The 19,001-nt window shown below is 37.7% G+C and overlaps 1 protein-coding gene across 7 annotated transcripts in view; it reads left to right on the forward strand.

Annotated features, from left to right (window-relative positions):
- Positions 1–19,001, forward strand: part of Kdm4c (lysine demethylase 4C) — a 394,812-nt gene that overhangs the window by 322,286 nt on the left and 53,525 nt on the right. For 5 of the 7 annotated variants that reach the window (XR_011704102.1, XM_071600634.1, XM_027943077.3 and 2 more), the window contains one exon: positions 3,904–4,089. Coding sequence is in view for 6 of the 7 variants with exons in the window: in XM_071600634.1 (XP_071456735.1) it covers positions 3,904–4,089 (186 nt within the window). In the remaining variant the exon portion in view is untranslated. Of the gene's footprint in view, positions 1–3,903; positions 4,095–19,001 lie in introns of all 7 variants that reach the window. The other 2 variants (XM_027943079.3, XM_071600633.1) reach the window with 2 other exon arrangements.

The following is a 19,001-nucleotide window of genomic DNA, read 5'->3' on the forward strand; positions in this document are numbered from 1 at the left end:
TTATTTATTACTGTTTTAATCTCATTGCTTGTTATTGTCTGGTTAGGTTTTCTGTATCTTTTTGGTACAAGTTTGATACTAAATGTGTCTAGAAACTTATCCATTCTTCTGAGTTTTACAATTTTTTGGATCCATCTGCCAGACTATTTTTTAATTGGAGATTTGAGACCAGTTAGAGTCAATATTGTTATAGAGGGATGTTTATTAATCCCCACCATTTTGATTTATTTCTAATGTTGAATTTGGTCCTCTTTTTAAATTTGCTCTCCACTCTTCTAATGAGAGTCAGCCATTTGTAATCTCTGGAATTTGTTTTTGGTTTCTTTTGTGTGTAGTATTTTGTTAAGTATTTTCTATAGTTCTGGCTTAGTAGTCAGGAATTCTTTTGGTTTCTGCTTATCTTGAAAAGTTTTTATTCTCTTTTAATTCTAAATAGTAATTTTGCTAGACCTAGCCATCTTGTTTGGCAGTAATTTTCTTTTGGGGTTTGGAATGATGTCTTCCAAGCCCTCTTAATTCTGCTTAACTTTCTTCTAATTGTAACCTGATATTTTCCTCTTGAGGTTTTTAAAATTCTATCCTTGTTCTGTATATTAGGCCCTTTAATTAGAATATGTTGAAGAAAGGTTCTTTTTTGTTCTAGTCTAGTGGGATTTCTGAAAACCTCTTGTATGTGGATGTTCATCTCATTCCCAAGGTTTGGAATTTTTTTTTTCTTTTTTAAATTTTTCTGAAAAGGTTGTCCATTCCATTAACCTCTGTCTCAGATCCCTCTTTTATTTCAGTGGTTCTTAAATTTTGTCTCTTAATGTATATTCTCATTATTACTATTTACTTTCTTTGGTTAAGCCATTGGAATACTGAATATATAAGACTGGCCTCTTTGTTTTCTGTCTTTGTTTTGAGATTCTGTCTTCTACTGGTCTACTCTGATAAGAGACTTTAAACAAAATTTTTACTTGATTTATTGTGTATTTCACTTCTAAGATTTTTGTTTCATTTTTTTCCCACATCTTTCTCTTTATTGAAATTTTCATGCATATGCTGTACTGACTTCCTCAATTCATTCAATTGTTTTTTTGTGGTATTTTGAAATTCAGTGTTTGTTTTTTCATAATCATTCTTATGAATTCTTTATCCCTTATTTCATCTACTTTGTTAATTTGGGAGTCATTTGCTTGTGAATTATCAACCTTAGGGGAGATACCATGTTACCTTGTTTTTTCATATATCTTGTATCTCTGTGTTGAGTTGTGTGCATGTGTTAGAATGGAGTTCTCTTCTACTTTTATGTGAGGGCTCTCTTCTATTTTTATTTGAGGGCCTATTTAGGGCACAGCCTTCTCTTGGTGAAATGTCCTAGGATATCAGATTCTTATAAGTTTTTGAATATATTTCCAAATGGTTCGTATTATAGTTTCCTGGCTGGTTCTTTGGTGATTATTAGAACACTTTCATATAGTATGTATTATGTCAAAACTTGAGGATCTTTCTTTTTCTGTCAGTCTCACAAGAGAGTTTATATATCTCACAGTTATGCTGTATATAACTGGGTATATGGGGGGTTACCCCCCTTTATGATTGCTCTTCTAGATTTGACAATTCCATATGTTCTAAAAGGTTGTGGGACAGTCTAGGTTGTTGCTTCTCACAGAAGTGGTGTCTACAGTCTTTATGTTATTTCTTGCTGCTTTTACTATTTGAGATAATGTTCATGAGTGGGATCTGAGGCCCCTTCTAGCCATTCCTACTTGTGGCCTAGGCATTGGCTTGTTTTTTTGTTTTTTGTTTTTTTCCTCCCTCCTCCCCTATTCTTTGTGTTGCTGAAGTTTGAGCAGGGTTAGGTTATATGTAGAGCAAGGTGTCTTGTCTGTAGCTGGGTGGGGGCTTAGCCACAGAGTATCTACCCTATGAACTTGTAGTTTAACACTAGATTACCAGTACCTCACTGGGCCTCAGGAAATTTGCCACTAATAGGAAAGTATATAACTCTGGAGCGTGTTGCACAGAAGCCCTGGTGGCTGCTAGGTTCTTCAGTGGTTGGCCTCTTTCTTACCCTTAAAATACCCTATTAGTTAAGAAAATACTCAAACAACTGACTTTTATGTTTGATAGTTAGACTTTTAAAAAATTGAGTAATTAATGCCTTAGGCTCCTAATTGGATTTTTTGGTGTTATAGCTGCCCTTCTATTTCAAATGATTATATTGACAAAAAGATACTAAAGTACAAAAAATTATCAAAAAAAGATTCCAAGAATTTCTAGAGATACCAAGATGAACTATTAAATAATGCCTTTATGCAGATAATATGGGTCTTGTTGTCTACAGTTTGCTTGTCTACCCCCTCCCCACAAAGAGAAACAAATTTTTAAATCAATAGGCCACATTTTCACACCCTACTTAAAAATACTTAATTTTACATTGAATCTGGATGAATAGGGAAATCAGATAGGTGCCTGGAGTGTGTGGCTATTGCGGGGACTAGTAGGAAACAACATTGCTCTAGTGGGCCATGAAGGCCCTTCTGTAAGCTTTACTCTTCCATTTCATGCAGATCTTTTCCCACACATATACCAAATGACTTGTAGATGAGGAGAAGCCATTGAAGGAAATTAAGCAGGATGACATGTGATTTGTATAGTAAAGAGATCACTCTGGCAGTTCTGGGGCAGATGAAATGTAAAATGAAATAAAAGATGGTGAGACCAATTAAGAAGCCATTTCTTTGCTTCATAGGCCATCATAGGTAGAGGCAATGGCAGTTGCTCTGGATGGACAGGGAGCGATCAGAGTAAGACTAAGGAACAGAATCTATGAGCCTGAGTTGCTAATCAGGTGTGAGGGCAAAGAAGAGTTAAGTGCACGTTGATTCTTGCAGGTCTGTGATAAAATATTGCCGTCCCCAAAAGATATTGACTTTAAGTACCTTTTTTGGCTTGGGAAAGAAAATGTAGCTATGAATGAAGAACAGTTGCACCAACATTTGAACAGATTGTAGACCTTTTTTATCTGAAGGAATGGAAGGTTGATCTTTTTGATCATTCTGCTTCCTCTGCTTTCTAAACCTGAGCCTGTGCTGTTCTATAACCAGTTTTTCTTCCTCCTCAAATATTAGTGCACAGATCTTACATTAAGTGAAGCTATGTGATCTTCCCTATCTCTTGCAGCAAATGTACTGGTAATGTCTTGGGCTAATTGTATGCAATTTAATTTTCAGATTGTGGTAATCATTATTGCTGTTTTTATTTTCATTTTCTCTTCCCCAGGCATTGTCAGCTATAAATGTTCAATAGAATTATGCCCTTTGGGGTGATTTTCAATTTTCTCACTTTGGGAGGCGTATTCTTGTGTCAGTCATGAAAGGTTCAGATTTGGATTATTAAACACTTGAGCCCCTAGTTTTCACATTGGACCATTTAACACTTTCCATTTCCTTGTAAATGGAAAACTTAGCCTATCTGTATGCTGTTTGTGTGTTTTTGAAGACCTCATTTGATTTAGAAGTGTCTGTGCCTGTCCTAAAAACCTGTAGTCTTTGTCTTTTGCTGTATGGAAAGTCCTGCCACGAGGAGGTAAAGCATCCGTGGGTGATTTACAGGAGCACCCTTGGGCCTTTTCCTGAGCTTTGAGCCAAGAGGAGCATGTGCTAAATAATTTGACTTTCCTAACCACAAGAAGCATTTAAGCATATGTCTGGTGGCGTGTGACTGTGGAAGTGTGTTTCCTTTAAAGTGAGCAGACTATATTGCCACAGATGCTTTCACCACTGGGGCCCCTGGAGGGTCAGGACTTGTTGATGTAATCAGTTTTTTCCTCCTCTAATAGCTATTATTCTCTGAAGTGTGGAAATTGGCTGAGTTACAGAGTGTGAAGTGATGTTCTTCTCTGTTTTAACCCTCCAGAAATGCATCTTCTGCAGACACCGTGTTAAGAAGGTCTCTGGAGCTTGCATCCAGTGTTCTTACGGCCGCTGCCCAGCTTCCTTCCATGTCACTTGTGCCCATGCTGCTGGGGTACTGATGGAGCCTGACGATTGGCCTTATGTGGTGAACATCACGTGCTTCCGACACAAGGTCAATCCAAATGTGGTAAGGTCACTGTCCCTTCTCTATGCTGAGACAACATCTGAATTCCCTCCTGTACCCAGACCTAGGTAGCATATTTTATTCTGCTGTGTTGCTCATTGTTGACATGTCCAGACTTTGTTTATTGAGGGCTGAAATTACACACAATTATTTGCAGATATTTGTACAAGATTCACCAGGGTCTAGTGTGCAGTAGACACAATAATATTTACTGAGTTGAATGAGTGAATAAGTAGATGAATAAGTAAAACTCTTTATGTCCATTCTTTATGTCCAATCTATTTACAGGATTGCTGAGCATTGTATTACAGGTTATACGCTACACATATCCAGGGTATGAGGGAGATCATTTCCTGGAGGACAGTGATGTGAAAAGCATCACCTGAGATTATGCAGCAAATAATCTGTGCAATTTATGCTGTGGACCTGATATTTTATTTCATTTCTCATAAAAGAAACAAAAAGCAGTAAAATTTTAAAGGAAAAAGAGGATAGCCAGGAACTCTGTGGAGCCTTGCTGCCTGAAATGGTGAAGTTAGAGAAAGAATAAAGTCCCTGGAAGGAGTGAGGACATTCTCATAAAGGAGTAGAAGAGAATAAAGTACTCCTTTGTTTTGGTTTGGTTTTTGCCTTTTCCCTTTAACTCAGGACTGAATTTAATTGTGGAAAATAGTGTTTGCAACCAAGTAACATGTAAATTTAAATTTTATTCAGTTTACCTGTCCTTGGTGGATGAAACCCTTCCTCTTTTTCAAAAGCTAGAAAAATTATGACAGTACAGAAATGGCTGATATCCCTTTTTTGGCTTTCCAATTCACTGTAATGGTTTTTGGCTACCAAAGATGAGGCAAAACATTGTATATAGATGCTAAGCTTTGCTAACTTGCCTCTTTCTGTTATCCCTGGGAGACTTGGCCATAGGCTATTTGCAGACTAATATGCTTGTCTTGTTTCAGCCTCTTGTGTACAGGCTGCCAAGTTGTCAGTATTGGCTTGTGGAGCCAGGACCCATCCACAACAAATCTCCCAGTTCTTTGTAATGATTCCAGCAATTTCCTTTGGCATCTTGAGAAATATTTGACATTTGTGGGTTGGGACTATGTGCAGATGTGTTCGAGTGCCCAAGAGTACAAAATGATGCCACCAACTGTCATATATATTTTAAAGTTATTTCCCATTGTTTCAGGTCACAAGTTACATGTACATTCATGCCTATTCCTTAGTATCTTGAGTTGATGTACTCTTGCAAAGAGTAGTATTGTGTTTGTCAGAAAATACATTTTAACATCTTTTAAAAATTACGATAGCAGCACAATATATTAGTATGGCACTTTGCCATTTACAGAGTGTAGTCAATAGTATTACCTCATTAGCTGATCCATGTGAGTGTGTTTTGTTATGTGAATAAGGTCTAGAGGCAGAGTGTTTGCTAGTCACACTTAGATCCTGCCAGTAAAAGCTGTACAACCTTGTCCAAATTTTTGTTTCTGAGCGTCAGCTCCCTCATTTATTAAAAAAAAAAAAAAATGGGATTCTGACTGTATTATTTTCAGTTCACAATACTCAAAAAATGAAAATTACATTATTGTTTTTTAATTTCTCCTTTTGTTGGTGCTGCAATCCTATACAAACTGCATTATTTTTTAAAAATTTTTCCTTTTGTTCGTGCTGCAGTCTTATACAAATCCTATGTGAATAGTACTTTCCTGTTTCAAGGATAAGAAGCCCAAGTTCAGGGAGGTTCAGTTCCATGCCCAAATAGATGGAGTTCATGATCAGTGAGTGCTGGAATGGAAGTGTCTCTTCAGCCCATACTCTAAGATTAGTTCAATTCCTAACTCTCAACTTGAACAGTGGTGGGGGAATCCATCCAAAGCCTTATTTGGGATCATACACTCCCACTTTAATATTCCAAAGCTCTGTGGTTACTGATGATTATATTGAAGTTGCTATTAAAGAGATCCAGCTGTTTAATCATGACCTCATTCCTGTTAACTCTGATGTGTGGTTCAGTCAGGTTTATGTTACTAATGAGTTTTATAAAGATGATGAAAAAGAAAATATTTGACTTATAGATGATTTTAAAACTACTGTATGCTACGTATCTAGTTTAAGCTTGGTATATTTTGTAAAGTGTGGTCAGAACATTATTTAATTTACAGCATTGCATGTAGTTCGTTCGTTCCTTCCTTCCTTCCTTCCTTCCTTCCTTCCTTCCTTCCTTCCTTCCTTCCTTCCTTCCTTCCTTCCAGTTCTCTAGGGGGAAATATTATGAATACTGGGTTTCTGAAAATACTTATCCATTCTTCTTTGGTTAGCATTCAAGTATGGATTCCTTCCCCCAAATTTCTGGGAACTAACAGGAAGGATTTATAGAATCTGGCAACTTTGGTTAAAAGCATTGTGTTTTCCCCTGTTGCATTAAATGTTCTTTATTTATAACATAAAAAAGTTTGAATTCACCAAAATATATTCCCTTTTGTGAATGATGAATGCCAGGGGAGATATGTTCCTTAGAATACAAATCACTTTGTCTATGTTGTGAACTATTCCTTGATTATTTGAGAGTAATAGATAATTGCTGAAGCATAGCAGTAAAAACTATAAAGTTTAGGCTTACTTGCTAGTCTGGCCCTGTTGATCTACAGAATGAAGGATGCCTGCACAGTTTAGGGGAAATGAAGTATTTTCATTTTTACCCATGTAAGTGTCATCATTCTTTTATTTTTCTGTTTCTGCCTATATTTGCTTTATCCATCTAAAAAGGACAACTTCATCGCTAATTCTACTATTCCTTTAGTATCATAAATTATTTTGAATGTGACAACTTACTCAGTGTTACTGCGTTTTCATTATAAAATCTTGCAGATGATGTTAATAAAAATTTTCTGATTTATTACAATGTACTGTTTCATCAGATAGTAAACATATTTTATAGAGAGGTTAGTATTTGTAAAAATAGGTGGCTTTAAAATTCTTAAGATGGAAAGGAGTATATAACAGAAAGTGCACAACTAATCCTTGTTATTATAACCTAACTTTTAGTATATATTTCTTGATGTTTTTATCAAACACATTTTTTTTGAATGGCACCTGCTGTTTCTCAAATGCAGGGTCTCATTTGGGACCTAGTAGTTGCAAGAAGCACCATTACACATTTGAAGAGATGGGGACTGGACTTCCACAGTGACCATGCCCTGGGAATGAAGAGAAGCATCTTGATTTTGGAGACAGTTTAGAGATAGACTCAGTTAATTGAGAATTAATTACAAGTGAGAGTTTACCTACTTTTAGTTAAACCTAATGCCAGTGAGTGTGGCTTCAACAGCATTGACACATCAAACACTATAGGTTGAATCTATCCTGTTTTATTTTTCTTCACTTAAGTATAGAACTCAACTGCATAGGTCAATTCTGCTTCCTTTAGTTTTTCTTATATCCTTTTTATAAAGGGAACCAAAATTCAGCTAATACTCATCTAAAGTAACCTGATTGGTATCATTTCCATAAACGCTCATCTCTCTGTCTTAAATCTAGATGTCTGTGTTTCACTGATGACAGAATTTTTATTGTTATTTTTTCTTTAATAATTTTGATATTCTCACTAATAATCTGTTCAGTAACATTTGTTATGACCAACAGCATTCTTCTCAGACTTGTGCATATAGTTATCTGGTATTTGAATATGGCTTGTGTTTTCTACATGTGTTTGTTTTCAAATGGCCTCCCGAGTATGCACTGATATTATTCAAAGATAAGCAGAGAATTCTGACCAAAGCAAAGGCATGAAGTATAGAATTCATAAAGGATTTTTTAAAAAGTTACAGCTACGGTGATTTAAACTTGAGTCTGATCAATATTTCTAAACCTAGCAAACATTTTAAAAAAAGAAGCCTCTCATCTTTCTATCAATAGAAGTGTTTTGTTGAGATCTCAGTTTATTTATCCCAGATTATAGAAAGTTAAGGTCAGCTTTTCCTGGGAGGAGAAATATTTAGCATAGACCTTTTGGTATATTTACATTTGAAACCAAACTGTTCCTTGTTCACCTTATCAGGTAAAGCCAATGAAAATAGAGATTTTTTTTCTTTTTCTTTTTTTTTATTGGTTGTTCAAAACATTACAAAGCTCATGACATATCATCTTTCATACATTTGATTCAAGTGAGTTATGAACTCCCATTTTTACCCCAAATACAAATTGCAGAATCACATCAGTTACACATTCACAATTTTTACATAATGCCATATTAGTGACTGTTGTATTCTGCTGCCTTTCCTATCCCCTACTATCCCCCCTCCCCTCCCCTCTCATCTTCCCTCTCTACCTCATCTGCTGTTGTTTAATTCTCTCCCTTGTTCCCCCCCCCCTTTCCCCTCACAACCTCTTATATGTAATTTTGTGTAACATTGAGGGTCTCCCACCATTTCCATATGCCTTCCCTTCTCTCTCCCTTTCTCTCCCCCCACTCGTCTCTGTTTAATGTTAATCTTTTCCTCATGCTCTTCCTCCCTGTTCTGTTCTTAGTTGCTCTCTTTATATCAAAGAACACATTTGGCATTTGTTTTTTAAGTATTGGCTAGTTTCGCTTAGCATAATCTGTTCTAATGCCATCCATTTCCCTGCAAATTCTACGATTTTGTCATTTTTTAGTGCTGCGTAATACTCCATTGTGTATAGATGCCACATTTTTTTTATCCATTCATCTATTGAAGGGCATCTAGGTTGGTTCCACAGTCTAGCTATTGTGAATTGTGCCGCTATGATCATTGATGTGGCAGTATCCCTATAGTACGCTCTTTTAAGATCCTCAGGGAATAGTCCGAGAAGGGCGATAGCTGGGTCAAATGGTGGATCCATTCCCAGCTTTCCCAGGAATCTCCATACTGCTTTCCAAATTGGCCTCACCAATTTGCAGTCCCACCAGCAGTGTACAAGTGTATCCTTTTCCCCACATGCTCGCCAACACTTATTGTTGTTTGACTTCATAATGGCTGCCAATCTTACTGGAGTGAGATGGTATCTTAGGGTGGTTTTGATTTGCATTTCCCTGGCTGCTAGAGATGGTGAGCATTTTTTCATGTACTTGTTGATTGATTGTATGTCCTCCTCTGAGAAGTGTCTGTTCAGGTCCTTGGCCCATTTGTTGATTGGGTTATTTGTTATCTTATTGTTTAATTTTTTGAGTTCTTTGTATATTCTGGATATTAGTGCTCTATCTGAAGTGTGAGGGGTAAAAATTTGTTCCCAGGATGTAGGCTCTCTATTTACCTCTCTTATTGTTTCTCTTGCTGAGAAAAAACTTTTTAGTTTAAGTAAGTCCCATTTATTTATTCTTGTTATTAACTCTTGGGCTATGGGCGTCCTATTAAGGAATTTGGAGCCTGACCCCACAGTATGTAGATCATAGCCAACTTTTTCTTCTATCAGACGCAGTGTCTCTGATTTGATATCTAGGTCCTTGATCCATTTTGAGTTAACTTTTGTGCATGGCGTGAGAAAGGGATTCAGTTTCATTTTGTTGCATATGGATTTCCAATTTTCCCAGCACCATTTGTTGAAGATGCTATCCTTCCTCCATTGCATGCTTTTAGCCCCTTTATCAAATATAAGAAAGTTGTACTTTTGTGGATTGGTTTCTGTGTCCTCTATTCTGTACCATTGGTCCACCTGCCTGTTTTGGTACCAGTACCACGCTGTTTTTGTTACTGTTGTTTTGTAGTACAGTTTGAACTCTGGTATCGCTATACCTCCAGATTCACACTTCCTGCTTAGAATTGCTTTTGCTATTCTGGGTCTTTTGTTTTTCCATATGAATTTCATGATTGCTTTATCTATTTCTACAAGAAATGCCGTTGGGATTTTGATTGGCATTGCATTAAACCTGTAGAGAACTTTGGGTAATATCGCCATTTTGATGATGTTAGTTCTGCGTATCCATGAACAGGGTACATTTTTCCATCTTCTAAGATCTTCTTCTATCTCTCTCTTTAGGGTTCTGTAGTTTTCATTGTATAAATCTTTCACCTCTTTTGTTAGGTTGATTCCCAAGTATCTTATTTTCTTTGAGGATATTGTGAATGGAGTGGTTTTCCTCATTTCCATTTCAGAAGTTTTGTTGCTGATATACAGGAATGCCTTTGTTTTATGCGTGTTGATTTTATATCCTGCCACTTTGCTGAATTCATTTATTAACTCTAGCAGTTTCTTTGTAGACCCTTTTGGGTCTGTTAAATATATTATCATGTCATCCGCAAATAGCGATAATTTAAGTTCTTCTCTTCCTATTTTTATGCCTTTAATTTCTTTTGTCTAATTGCTCTGGCTAGTATTTCAAGAACTAAATTGAATAGAAGTGGTGATAGAGGGCATCCCTGTCTTGTTCCAGATTTTAGAGGGAATGCCTTCAGTTTTTCTCCATTTAGGATGATGCTAGCCCGAGGTTTAGCATATATAGCTTTTACCATGTTGAGGTAAGTTCCTGTTATCCCTAGTTTTTCTAGTGTTTTGAACATAAAGGGATGCTGTACTTTGTTGAATGCTTTTTCCGCATCTATCAAGATGATCATATGGTTCTTGTCTTTAAGTCTATTGATGTGGTGGATTACATTTATTGATTTCCGTATATTGAACCAGCCTTGCATCCCAGGGATGAATCCTACTTGATCATGATGCACAGTTTTTTTTGATATGCTTTTGTATTCAATTCGCCAGGATTTTATTGAGAATTTTTGCATCCAAGTTCAATAGAGATATTGGTCTGTAGTTTTCTTTCTTTGAAGTGTCTTTGTCTGGTTTCGGGATCAGGGTGATGTTGGCGTCATAGAATGAATTTGGAAGAACTCCTTCTTTTTCTATTTCTTGAAATAACTTGAAAAGTATTGGTATTAATTCTTCTTTGAAGGTTTTGTAGAACTCCGCTGTATACCCATCCGGTCCAGGGCTTTTTTTGGTTGGTAGTCTTTTGTTGGCTTCTTCTATTTTTTCTTTTGTTATTGGTCTGTTTAAATTGTGTGTGTCTTCCTGACTCAATCTGGGTAGATCGTATGACTTAAGAAATTTATTGATATCTTCATTATCTTCTATTTTATTGGAATATAGGGTTTCAAATTACTTTCTAATTATCTTCTGTATTTCTGTAGTGTCTGTTATGATATTGCCTTTTTCATCCCGTATGTTAGTAATTTGAGTTCTCCCTCTTCTTCTCTTCATTAGCATGGCTAAGGGCCTGTCGATCTTATTTATTTTTTCAAAGAACCAACTTTTAGTTTTTTCAATGTTTTTTTTTTGTTTCAATTTCATTGATTTCTGCTCTAATTTTAATTATTTCTTGTCTTCTACTACATTTGCTGTTGTTTTGCTCTTTTCTAGGTTTTTTGAGGTGTAGTGTGAGTTCATTTATTTGTTGTTTTTTTTTTTCTTTTTTTGAGGAAAGAACTCCAAGAAATGAATTTCCCTCTTAAAACTGCTTTCATTGTGTCCCATAGATTCCAGTATGTTGTGTCTGTATTGTCATTTGTCTCTAAGAATTTTTTTTATCTCCTCCTTTATGTCTTCTGTAACCCATTGATCATTCAGTAACATATTGTTCATTTTCCATGTGATGTAGGATTTTTCCTTCCTTCTTTTATCATTGATTTCCAGTTTCATTCCATTATGATCAGATATGGTGCATGGTATTATCTCCACACCTTTATATTTACTGAGAGTCGCCCTATGGCATAATATATGGTCTATCTTTGAGTAGGATCCATGTGCTGCTGAGAAGAACGTGTATCCACTTGATGATGGTTGATATATTCTATATATGTCGGTTAAGTCTAGGTTATTGATTGCGTTATTGAGTTTTATAGTTTCTTTGTTCAGCTTTTGTCTAGAGGATCTGTCCAATGGCGAGAGCGGTGTGTTGAAGTCCCCCATAATTATTGTTCTGTGGTCTATTTGACTCTTGAACTTGAGGAGAGTTTGTTTTATGAACGTTGCAGCACCATTGTTTGGTGCATACAAATTGATAATTGTTATGTCTTGATGGTGGATGGTTCCTTTTAACAGTATATAGTGTCCTTCTTTATCCCTTTTGATTAACTTAGGTTTGAAGTTGATTTTATTCGATATGAGTATGGCCACTCCTGCTTGCTTCCGAGGGCCATGTGAGTGGTATGATTTTTCCCAACCTTTCACCTTCAGCCTATTTATGTCTTTTCCTATCATATGAGTCTCCTGAAGGCAGCATATTGTTGGATTTGTTTTTTTAATCCAGGTTACCAGCCTATGTCTCTTGATTGGTGAATTTAAGCCATTAACATTAAGGTTACAATTGAAATATGGTTTGTACTTCCAGTCATGTTTATTCATTTATTTATTTTATTTTGGCTAGTTTTTCCTCTTTGGTTATTTTTCTCCCCCTTTACTGAGATACCTCCCACTGTTAGTTTTTGGTACTATTTTTCAATTCCTCTTCTTGTAGTATTTTGCTCAAAATGCTTTGAAGTGCTGGTTTTCTGGCTGTGAGTTCTTTTAGCTTTTGTTTATCGTGAAAGATTTTAATTTCATTGTCAAATCTGAAGCTTAATTTTGCTGGATACAGTATTCTTGGTTGGAATCCATTATTTTTCAGCGTTTGAAATATGTTGTTCCAGGATCTTCTTGCTTTCAAAGTCTGTGATGAAAAATCAGTTGTTAACTTAATTGGTTTACCCCTGAATGTAATCTGCCTCCTTTGTCTCGCAGCTTTTAATAATCTCTCCTTGTTCTGTTTGTTAGCTATCTTCATTATTATATGTCTTGGAGTTGGTCTATTATGGTTTTGGATGTTTGGGGTCCTGTAGGCTTCCAGGATTTGGCAATCCATTCCATCTTTCATCTCTGGGAAGTTTTCTAGGATTATTTCATTTAATAAGTTGTCCATTCCTTTGGTTTGATCCTCTTCTATCCCAATGACTTGAGAGATATGGCATCTCATAAAAATTTGAGAATTTTGTTTTTTTATGAGATCCCATATCTCTTGGATAGATTGCTCGTGAGATTTAAGCATCTTTTCTGTGTTGACTATATTCTTTTCAAGTTGATAAACTTTGTCTTCATTATCTGATGTTCTGACTTCTACTTGATCTAGTCTATTTGTAATATTCTCGTTAGAGTTTTTAATCTGGTTTATGGTTTCTTGCATTTCTAGGATTACTTTTTGGTTTGTTTTTTAAATCTCTATCTCCTGGTAAAGCTCGTTCTTTGCAGTTTGAATTTGTTTGTTTAGTTCGTTTTCAAAATATACTTTCAATGCTTGGACTTGCTGTCTCATGTCTTCTCTAATATTCCGTTCCATCTGAGTTAGGTATGCCTTGATTTCTTTCCCTGTCCATGTTTCTGATGCTTCTAGGTCCTCCTGTAGATTTAAGTTGTCCTGCATTGTTTGTAGTCCTTTTTTCCCTGTTGTTCACGTTACTTTCCAGCTCTGTTTGACTGCTTTGTAACTGCTTTCTCCTATACATTTGTTTTGGCTTTGTATATCTCTGTTGTCTCTCCTTTGTGGTGGGAGATTATGTCTAGAAATGTTGGGCTTTATTGTACTTTAAAGCTGATTCATTCAGTTCATAAAAGGCTTCCAGGTTCTGTATGCATATAGTGATTTGTTGTTTGTTCTTAGGACTATATGTTTAGGTTAGGTGCTATGATGGTACAAGGGTTAGTATGTCTTGGCTACTTTAGAAGATTGCTCTACTGAAGGTGGATACTAACAGGCAATTGGATCATGGTGTTGGTAGTAGCTAGGTATTTAGGAGCCCTATAGACAGCCTCGAGACATTCACCTATTTGCATTTAGACAATTACACGTAATGGAAGACGTAATGCTTGGGATGAAAGTTGGGGGGGGTAGGGGAATGAAGTTGCTCTTAAAAAGAAAGAAGGAGAGAGAGATAGATTAGAGGAGAATGAAAAGAACAATAAAACTTGAAATGGGAAAGAAAGAAAGAGGAAAAGGGGAGAAAGGAACAGAGAGAGAAGAAGAAAAAAAAATATTGAAGTCTTAGAGATCCATTTTCTTCTCTTCCAGTAGGCGGAGCTGTGCCCTCCAAGCGGAGCTTCTGCTCTCTACCTGCCCATAGCAATCCCTGTAAGGCGTCTCCTGGGAGAGTCTTAGACTTGTCAGTCCAGAGCCGTTTCACTTCTCCGGCCCTTACCCCCCTTCCTCCTGTCAGCCAGCCAGCCAAGTCCTGTTCACCAGAAGCGGTTCCCCAGAGATCTAGTTACACTTGCAGCCCCACCGCGTGTCCCATTTAAGCCCCAGTGCTGTGGTAAACTGGTGGCTAAGACCTTGGGAGTCACCGCTGGTGATATGGGGGGTTGGGGGTCGGGGATCCCCTCTGCTTCCCTGCAGACACGACCCCTGAGAGGTCCAAGAAGTTTCCTGGCTTGTATCTGGATGGGAAAGGAGTCACACACCTGCTAAAGTGGATTCTGCTGGGAAGGAATAAGGAATTCCGTCGGCCGAACTCCCATGATGTCACCTCTCTGCTATGGCGGGCCCCAGGCTCCTTGCCGGAGTATCCGAAGGGAGGGGTGGGACTGGTCCGTCCCCGGTTGGCTTCAGCTCCCAGCTCGCTATTTCATGAAGGCTTGGCTAAAGACTTCTTCCTGCCAAGCTGCTTCTCGGAGGCTAGCGGGACCCAGTCACGTTTGCTGCTGGTGGACGGGCCGGCAGCTGCGCCGCGGAGCACAGATTGTGGCTGGCGGATCTGGACCTCTGCGTCTCCTGGCAGGGATTCGCTCGTCTGAGGCAATCTGTCGCTTCAAAAAATCCTAGTAGCTCCCAGCCGGTCTCTCTTCAGTGGAATTTTGCTAGGAGATTCTCAGTTGGTAGAATCTAAGCGTTATCTATGCGTCTTTATGACCCCATCACTGGGGGGGTATTGAAAACGCTGCCTCTCTGCCCGCCGCCATGTTGGATCTCCGAAAATAGAGATTTTTTTAAAAATGTTGCCAACAGTATTAAATATATCCCATTACAAATTTTTAAGTCTTCAGCACCCCTCAATTTGCTTTCTTACTGCATTTTCATTAGCAATTTACTTGGGAAGGACCAAGTTGGTGAACATAAAGCCATTTTCCACTATACTTTCTGTGAGTAGAGCAGTACTTCAGGAGATCTTTAGTAAATTCCCATGTTCTGGGCTTATTTCCCCTTGGTAATTCCATTTTTTTCTCTCTTTCTTATCCCAGTGCAGGGAGAGCCTTAAGCTAACCCACCTTCTGCTGAGCCTGCCAATTAATCATAGGACCTGGTGTGGGATGTAGAGGGAAAGTTTCATGGACACCAGCCCACTCCTTACAACAACCTCTCAGCCTCTAGCCAGAGGGTCTTCTGTCTCTGTTGAGCCACACTTAGCCTACCCTCTGACCTCCCCATGTCTAGATCTCTATCACAATCTGGTCATTTGGTAACGGTCTTCGTACCAGTCCCACTTCTGGCAGCAGTTGCAGTGGTTGCAGTCCCACTTTCGAAGCTAACTCAAGTATTTCAAGAGATTTTTAAATTTGTGGGAAGAGACAGTAGGTGTTTCCATTGCAGTTTTTAATACTAATCAGCTGAGGATACAGAAGGTAATCAGAATGGAGAGACTGTGCAGAATAGAGCAGAGGCTGAATATCTTTTTTTAAAAATCTTTATAGTTGTCAATGGACCTTTATTTTATTTATTGATACATGGTGCTGAGAATTGAATCTAGTGCTGCACACATGTTAGGCAAGTGCTCTGCCACTGAGCCACAACCCCAGCCCTGAATATCTCAATATGGCTTTTGTTCTGCTCACTATTCCTTCATAGAACTATCCATTGCAACACAGTCTACACTGGTTTGATCATTACTTTGATTCAAATGAAAACCATATTTTGTACCATACAGTTGCTTTTCTTTTTTTTTTTAATTTCATTGCTGGCAGTTGAACCTAGGACCTTGGGCATGGTAGGCACATGCTTCACTGCTAAACTACAATCCCAGCCCTCCAGTTACTATTTTTTTTTTTTTTACAGGGGGCCGGGGGGGTGAGGTGTGGGGTGGGGTGTGGTGTGGATACTGGGGATTGAACTTGGGGCACTCTACCACTGAGTCACATCCCCAGCCCTTTTTTTTGTATTTTATTTAGACACAGGGTCTCACTGAGTTGTTTAGCAACTTGCTTTTGCTGAGACTGGCTTTGAACTTGTCATCCTCATGCTTCAGCCTCCTGAGCTACTGGGATTACAGTCTCCAGTTTCTCTTTTTGGGGGGCATGTTTTGGGTACCAGTGATTGAACTCAGGGGCACTTGACCACTGAGCCACATTCCTAGCCCTGTTTTGTGTTGTTGTGCTGAGGATGGCTTTGAATTCACAGACCTCCTTTCTCAGCTGGTATTACTCCAGTTACTCTTTATGGGTAGTTTCTATCTCCATTCAATAGAAGATTTTACTCTTAACAAAAGGCTTTTTCATTTTAGGATCAGCAAGCCCGCATCCTCCTTATTTGGGGGCAGAAATCGGGGTCATTTCCTAGGTCACTGAGAACAATGTCTCTTTAGAGTACATCCTTTTCCCAGGCTCTGATTTCTTATCCTTTAATCTGGTTAGATTAAAGAACATAACTTCAGGTGTACTTCCCAAAAACATCCAACTGAACTTAAAAAACTTGTTAATATGTTATTTGAGACACCTTATTTGATTTGCAAATAGACAATGCTTGTTTGCCTAAAATCCCAGAGAAGCCCCTGTGATAACTTGAAGCCTTTGGGGCTGAGGCATACACTATTTTTCAGTTTTTTAGTATTTTTAATTGTGTTAACAAGCAACCTTGGTAGAACCTTAGTTATTAGGAGATATCTTGTTCATGAACCTCCACTATCAGAAACACAACTTAATAAACCAGAATTAAACAGTAAAGAACCAAAGGAAGATGGTATGTGCCTTTTATCATAAAGGGACTTTCTAGGTCTTAACTCAGGGCCTTGTTAATGTTTTTGTAGGTGAGATTCAAATGTGTGAATTAATTTAGCATATTTGCAATTTTAAAAACTGGGAGATTAGAGCTTCATATCAGCAAGAAGTAAAGGATAGCATGTAAGTTAGCTTGACTGAGATCAACAATTAATAGTTTGATGGGAAGTGAAAGTCCTCAACCCCTACCTTGAATCACTTTAGAGAGTGGACCATATCAGGGACTGTAATGGTGCAGAGCAGTTGGTCCTATTTGTAGTTTTGGTGTAGCAGATTTCCTGGGAAGCAGCAACTAAGGCAGATAGTTTATCAGGGAGTATCTTTGGGATCATCACTTGAGGTATGGAATGAAAAGTAGAAGAAGGGCAAAGGAAGTAAGCTTGGGCAAAGGGAGAAGTTGAGGTGCAGTGAGATGTCAACAGATACTTCAGAGGGTCCCAGAAGTAGCTGTAAAGCTGAGATGGCCCTTGAAGGGTAGGTAGAGTTTATGGGTCTGTAACAACACATTGAGGACACAGGCTACCCCTGGAAAAAGGTATGAACTTCTGTGAGTTATCTCTCTCTCAGCCAAGGACAATTCCCAGAAAGGACTGATGCTGAGGACATCACCAAATAGCACACTCAGAATCTGGAATAGGAATCTTCTAATCCTGAAGAGGGAACTCAGGTTCAAAATACCCCAGCATAATCTAATAAGGGAAACGAGATTTTAGAATGATTTTGGAAAGATCACTATAAAAATGGTTGAACACTAGACTCTTTATACAAATGAAAAATAATCATTTTGTTAAACATTTGATAAGGTCTTATTAGATTTAAATCTCAGAAATCTGGGAAGTCAACTCACGGGCCATAACTACTGATAATTCTGGATAGTTGAATTGTCATTGCACCACAAAGGATCAAGACTTGTTAGCATTTTGTGATAGGGGTATGGTCAGAATAATCTTGGCTTCAGGCACTCTTGTGTTCAGATTCCTGCTCAACCTTTTTATTGTGTACCCCTGTAAATCAATGCTGAGGCCTCATTGAGAGAATTATCCAGACCTCCAAGTTCTGATATTATACTGATGTGAGTTCAGTTGATATATATGAAATTACTTTTTAAAAAATCTTTTTATTGGGGCATAATAATTGTACAAAATAATGTGTTTCCTTGTGGCATATCTGTACGTGCATATAATGTGATCAGTTTTACTCCCCAATGTCTTCCCAATCCCCTTCCTGTATCCTAATGGTCTTCATTCTGGTTTATGAGAGAAAACATTCAATGTTTGTCTTTCTGTGTCTGCCATATTTCACTTAACATAGTACTTTCCAGGTCCATTTTCATGCAAATTACATGATTTTATTTTTCTTTATAGCTGAATAAAACTCCATTGTGTATATGTTCCAAATTTTCTTTATCTAGTCCTCTTTTGATGGATACCTTGGCTGATTCTATTACCTGGCTATTGTGAATTGTGCTGCAATGAACATGAGTATGCATGTATCATTAAAGTATGCTGACCTCGGTTGTATGGTGGTTCTACTTTTAGTTTTTTGATGATCCTCCATACTGATCTATCCCACTGATAGTATATAAGAGTTCCTTTTCTCCCCTCATCATTGCCAGAATTTTTTTGTATTCTTGATGATTGCCATTCTGACTGGAGCTAGATGGAATCTCAATGTAGTTTTGATTTGCATTTTCTCTGATGGCTAAAGATGTTGAACATTTTTGTTTTCATGTACTTGTTGGCCATTTATACTTTGAAAAGTATCTGTTTAGTTCATTTGCCCATTTATTTGATGGGTTATTGTTTGTTTTTTGTGTTGAGGTTTTTAGGGTCTTTGTATATTCTGGATATTAATCTTTTGTTAGAATAGTACCTGACAATACTTTCTCCCATTCTGGAGGCTTTCTCCTCACACTGTTGTGTCTTGCTATGCAGAACCTTATTAGAAAG

The sequence above is a fragment of the Marmota flaviventris genome, chromosome 13, assembly GCF_047511675.1.
Source record: "Marmota flaviventris isolate mMarFla1 chromosome 13, mMarFla1.hap1, whole genome shotgun sequence".
NCBI lineage: Eukaryota > Metazoa > Chordata > Mammalia > Rodentia > Sciuridae > Marmota > Marmota flaviventris.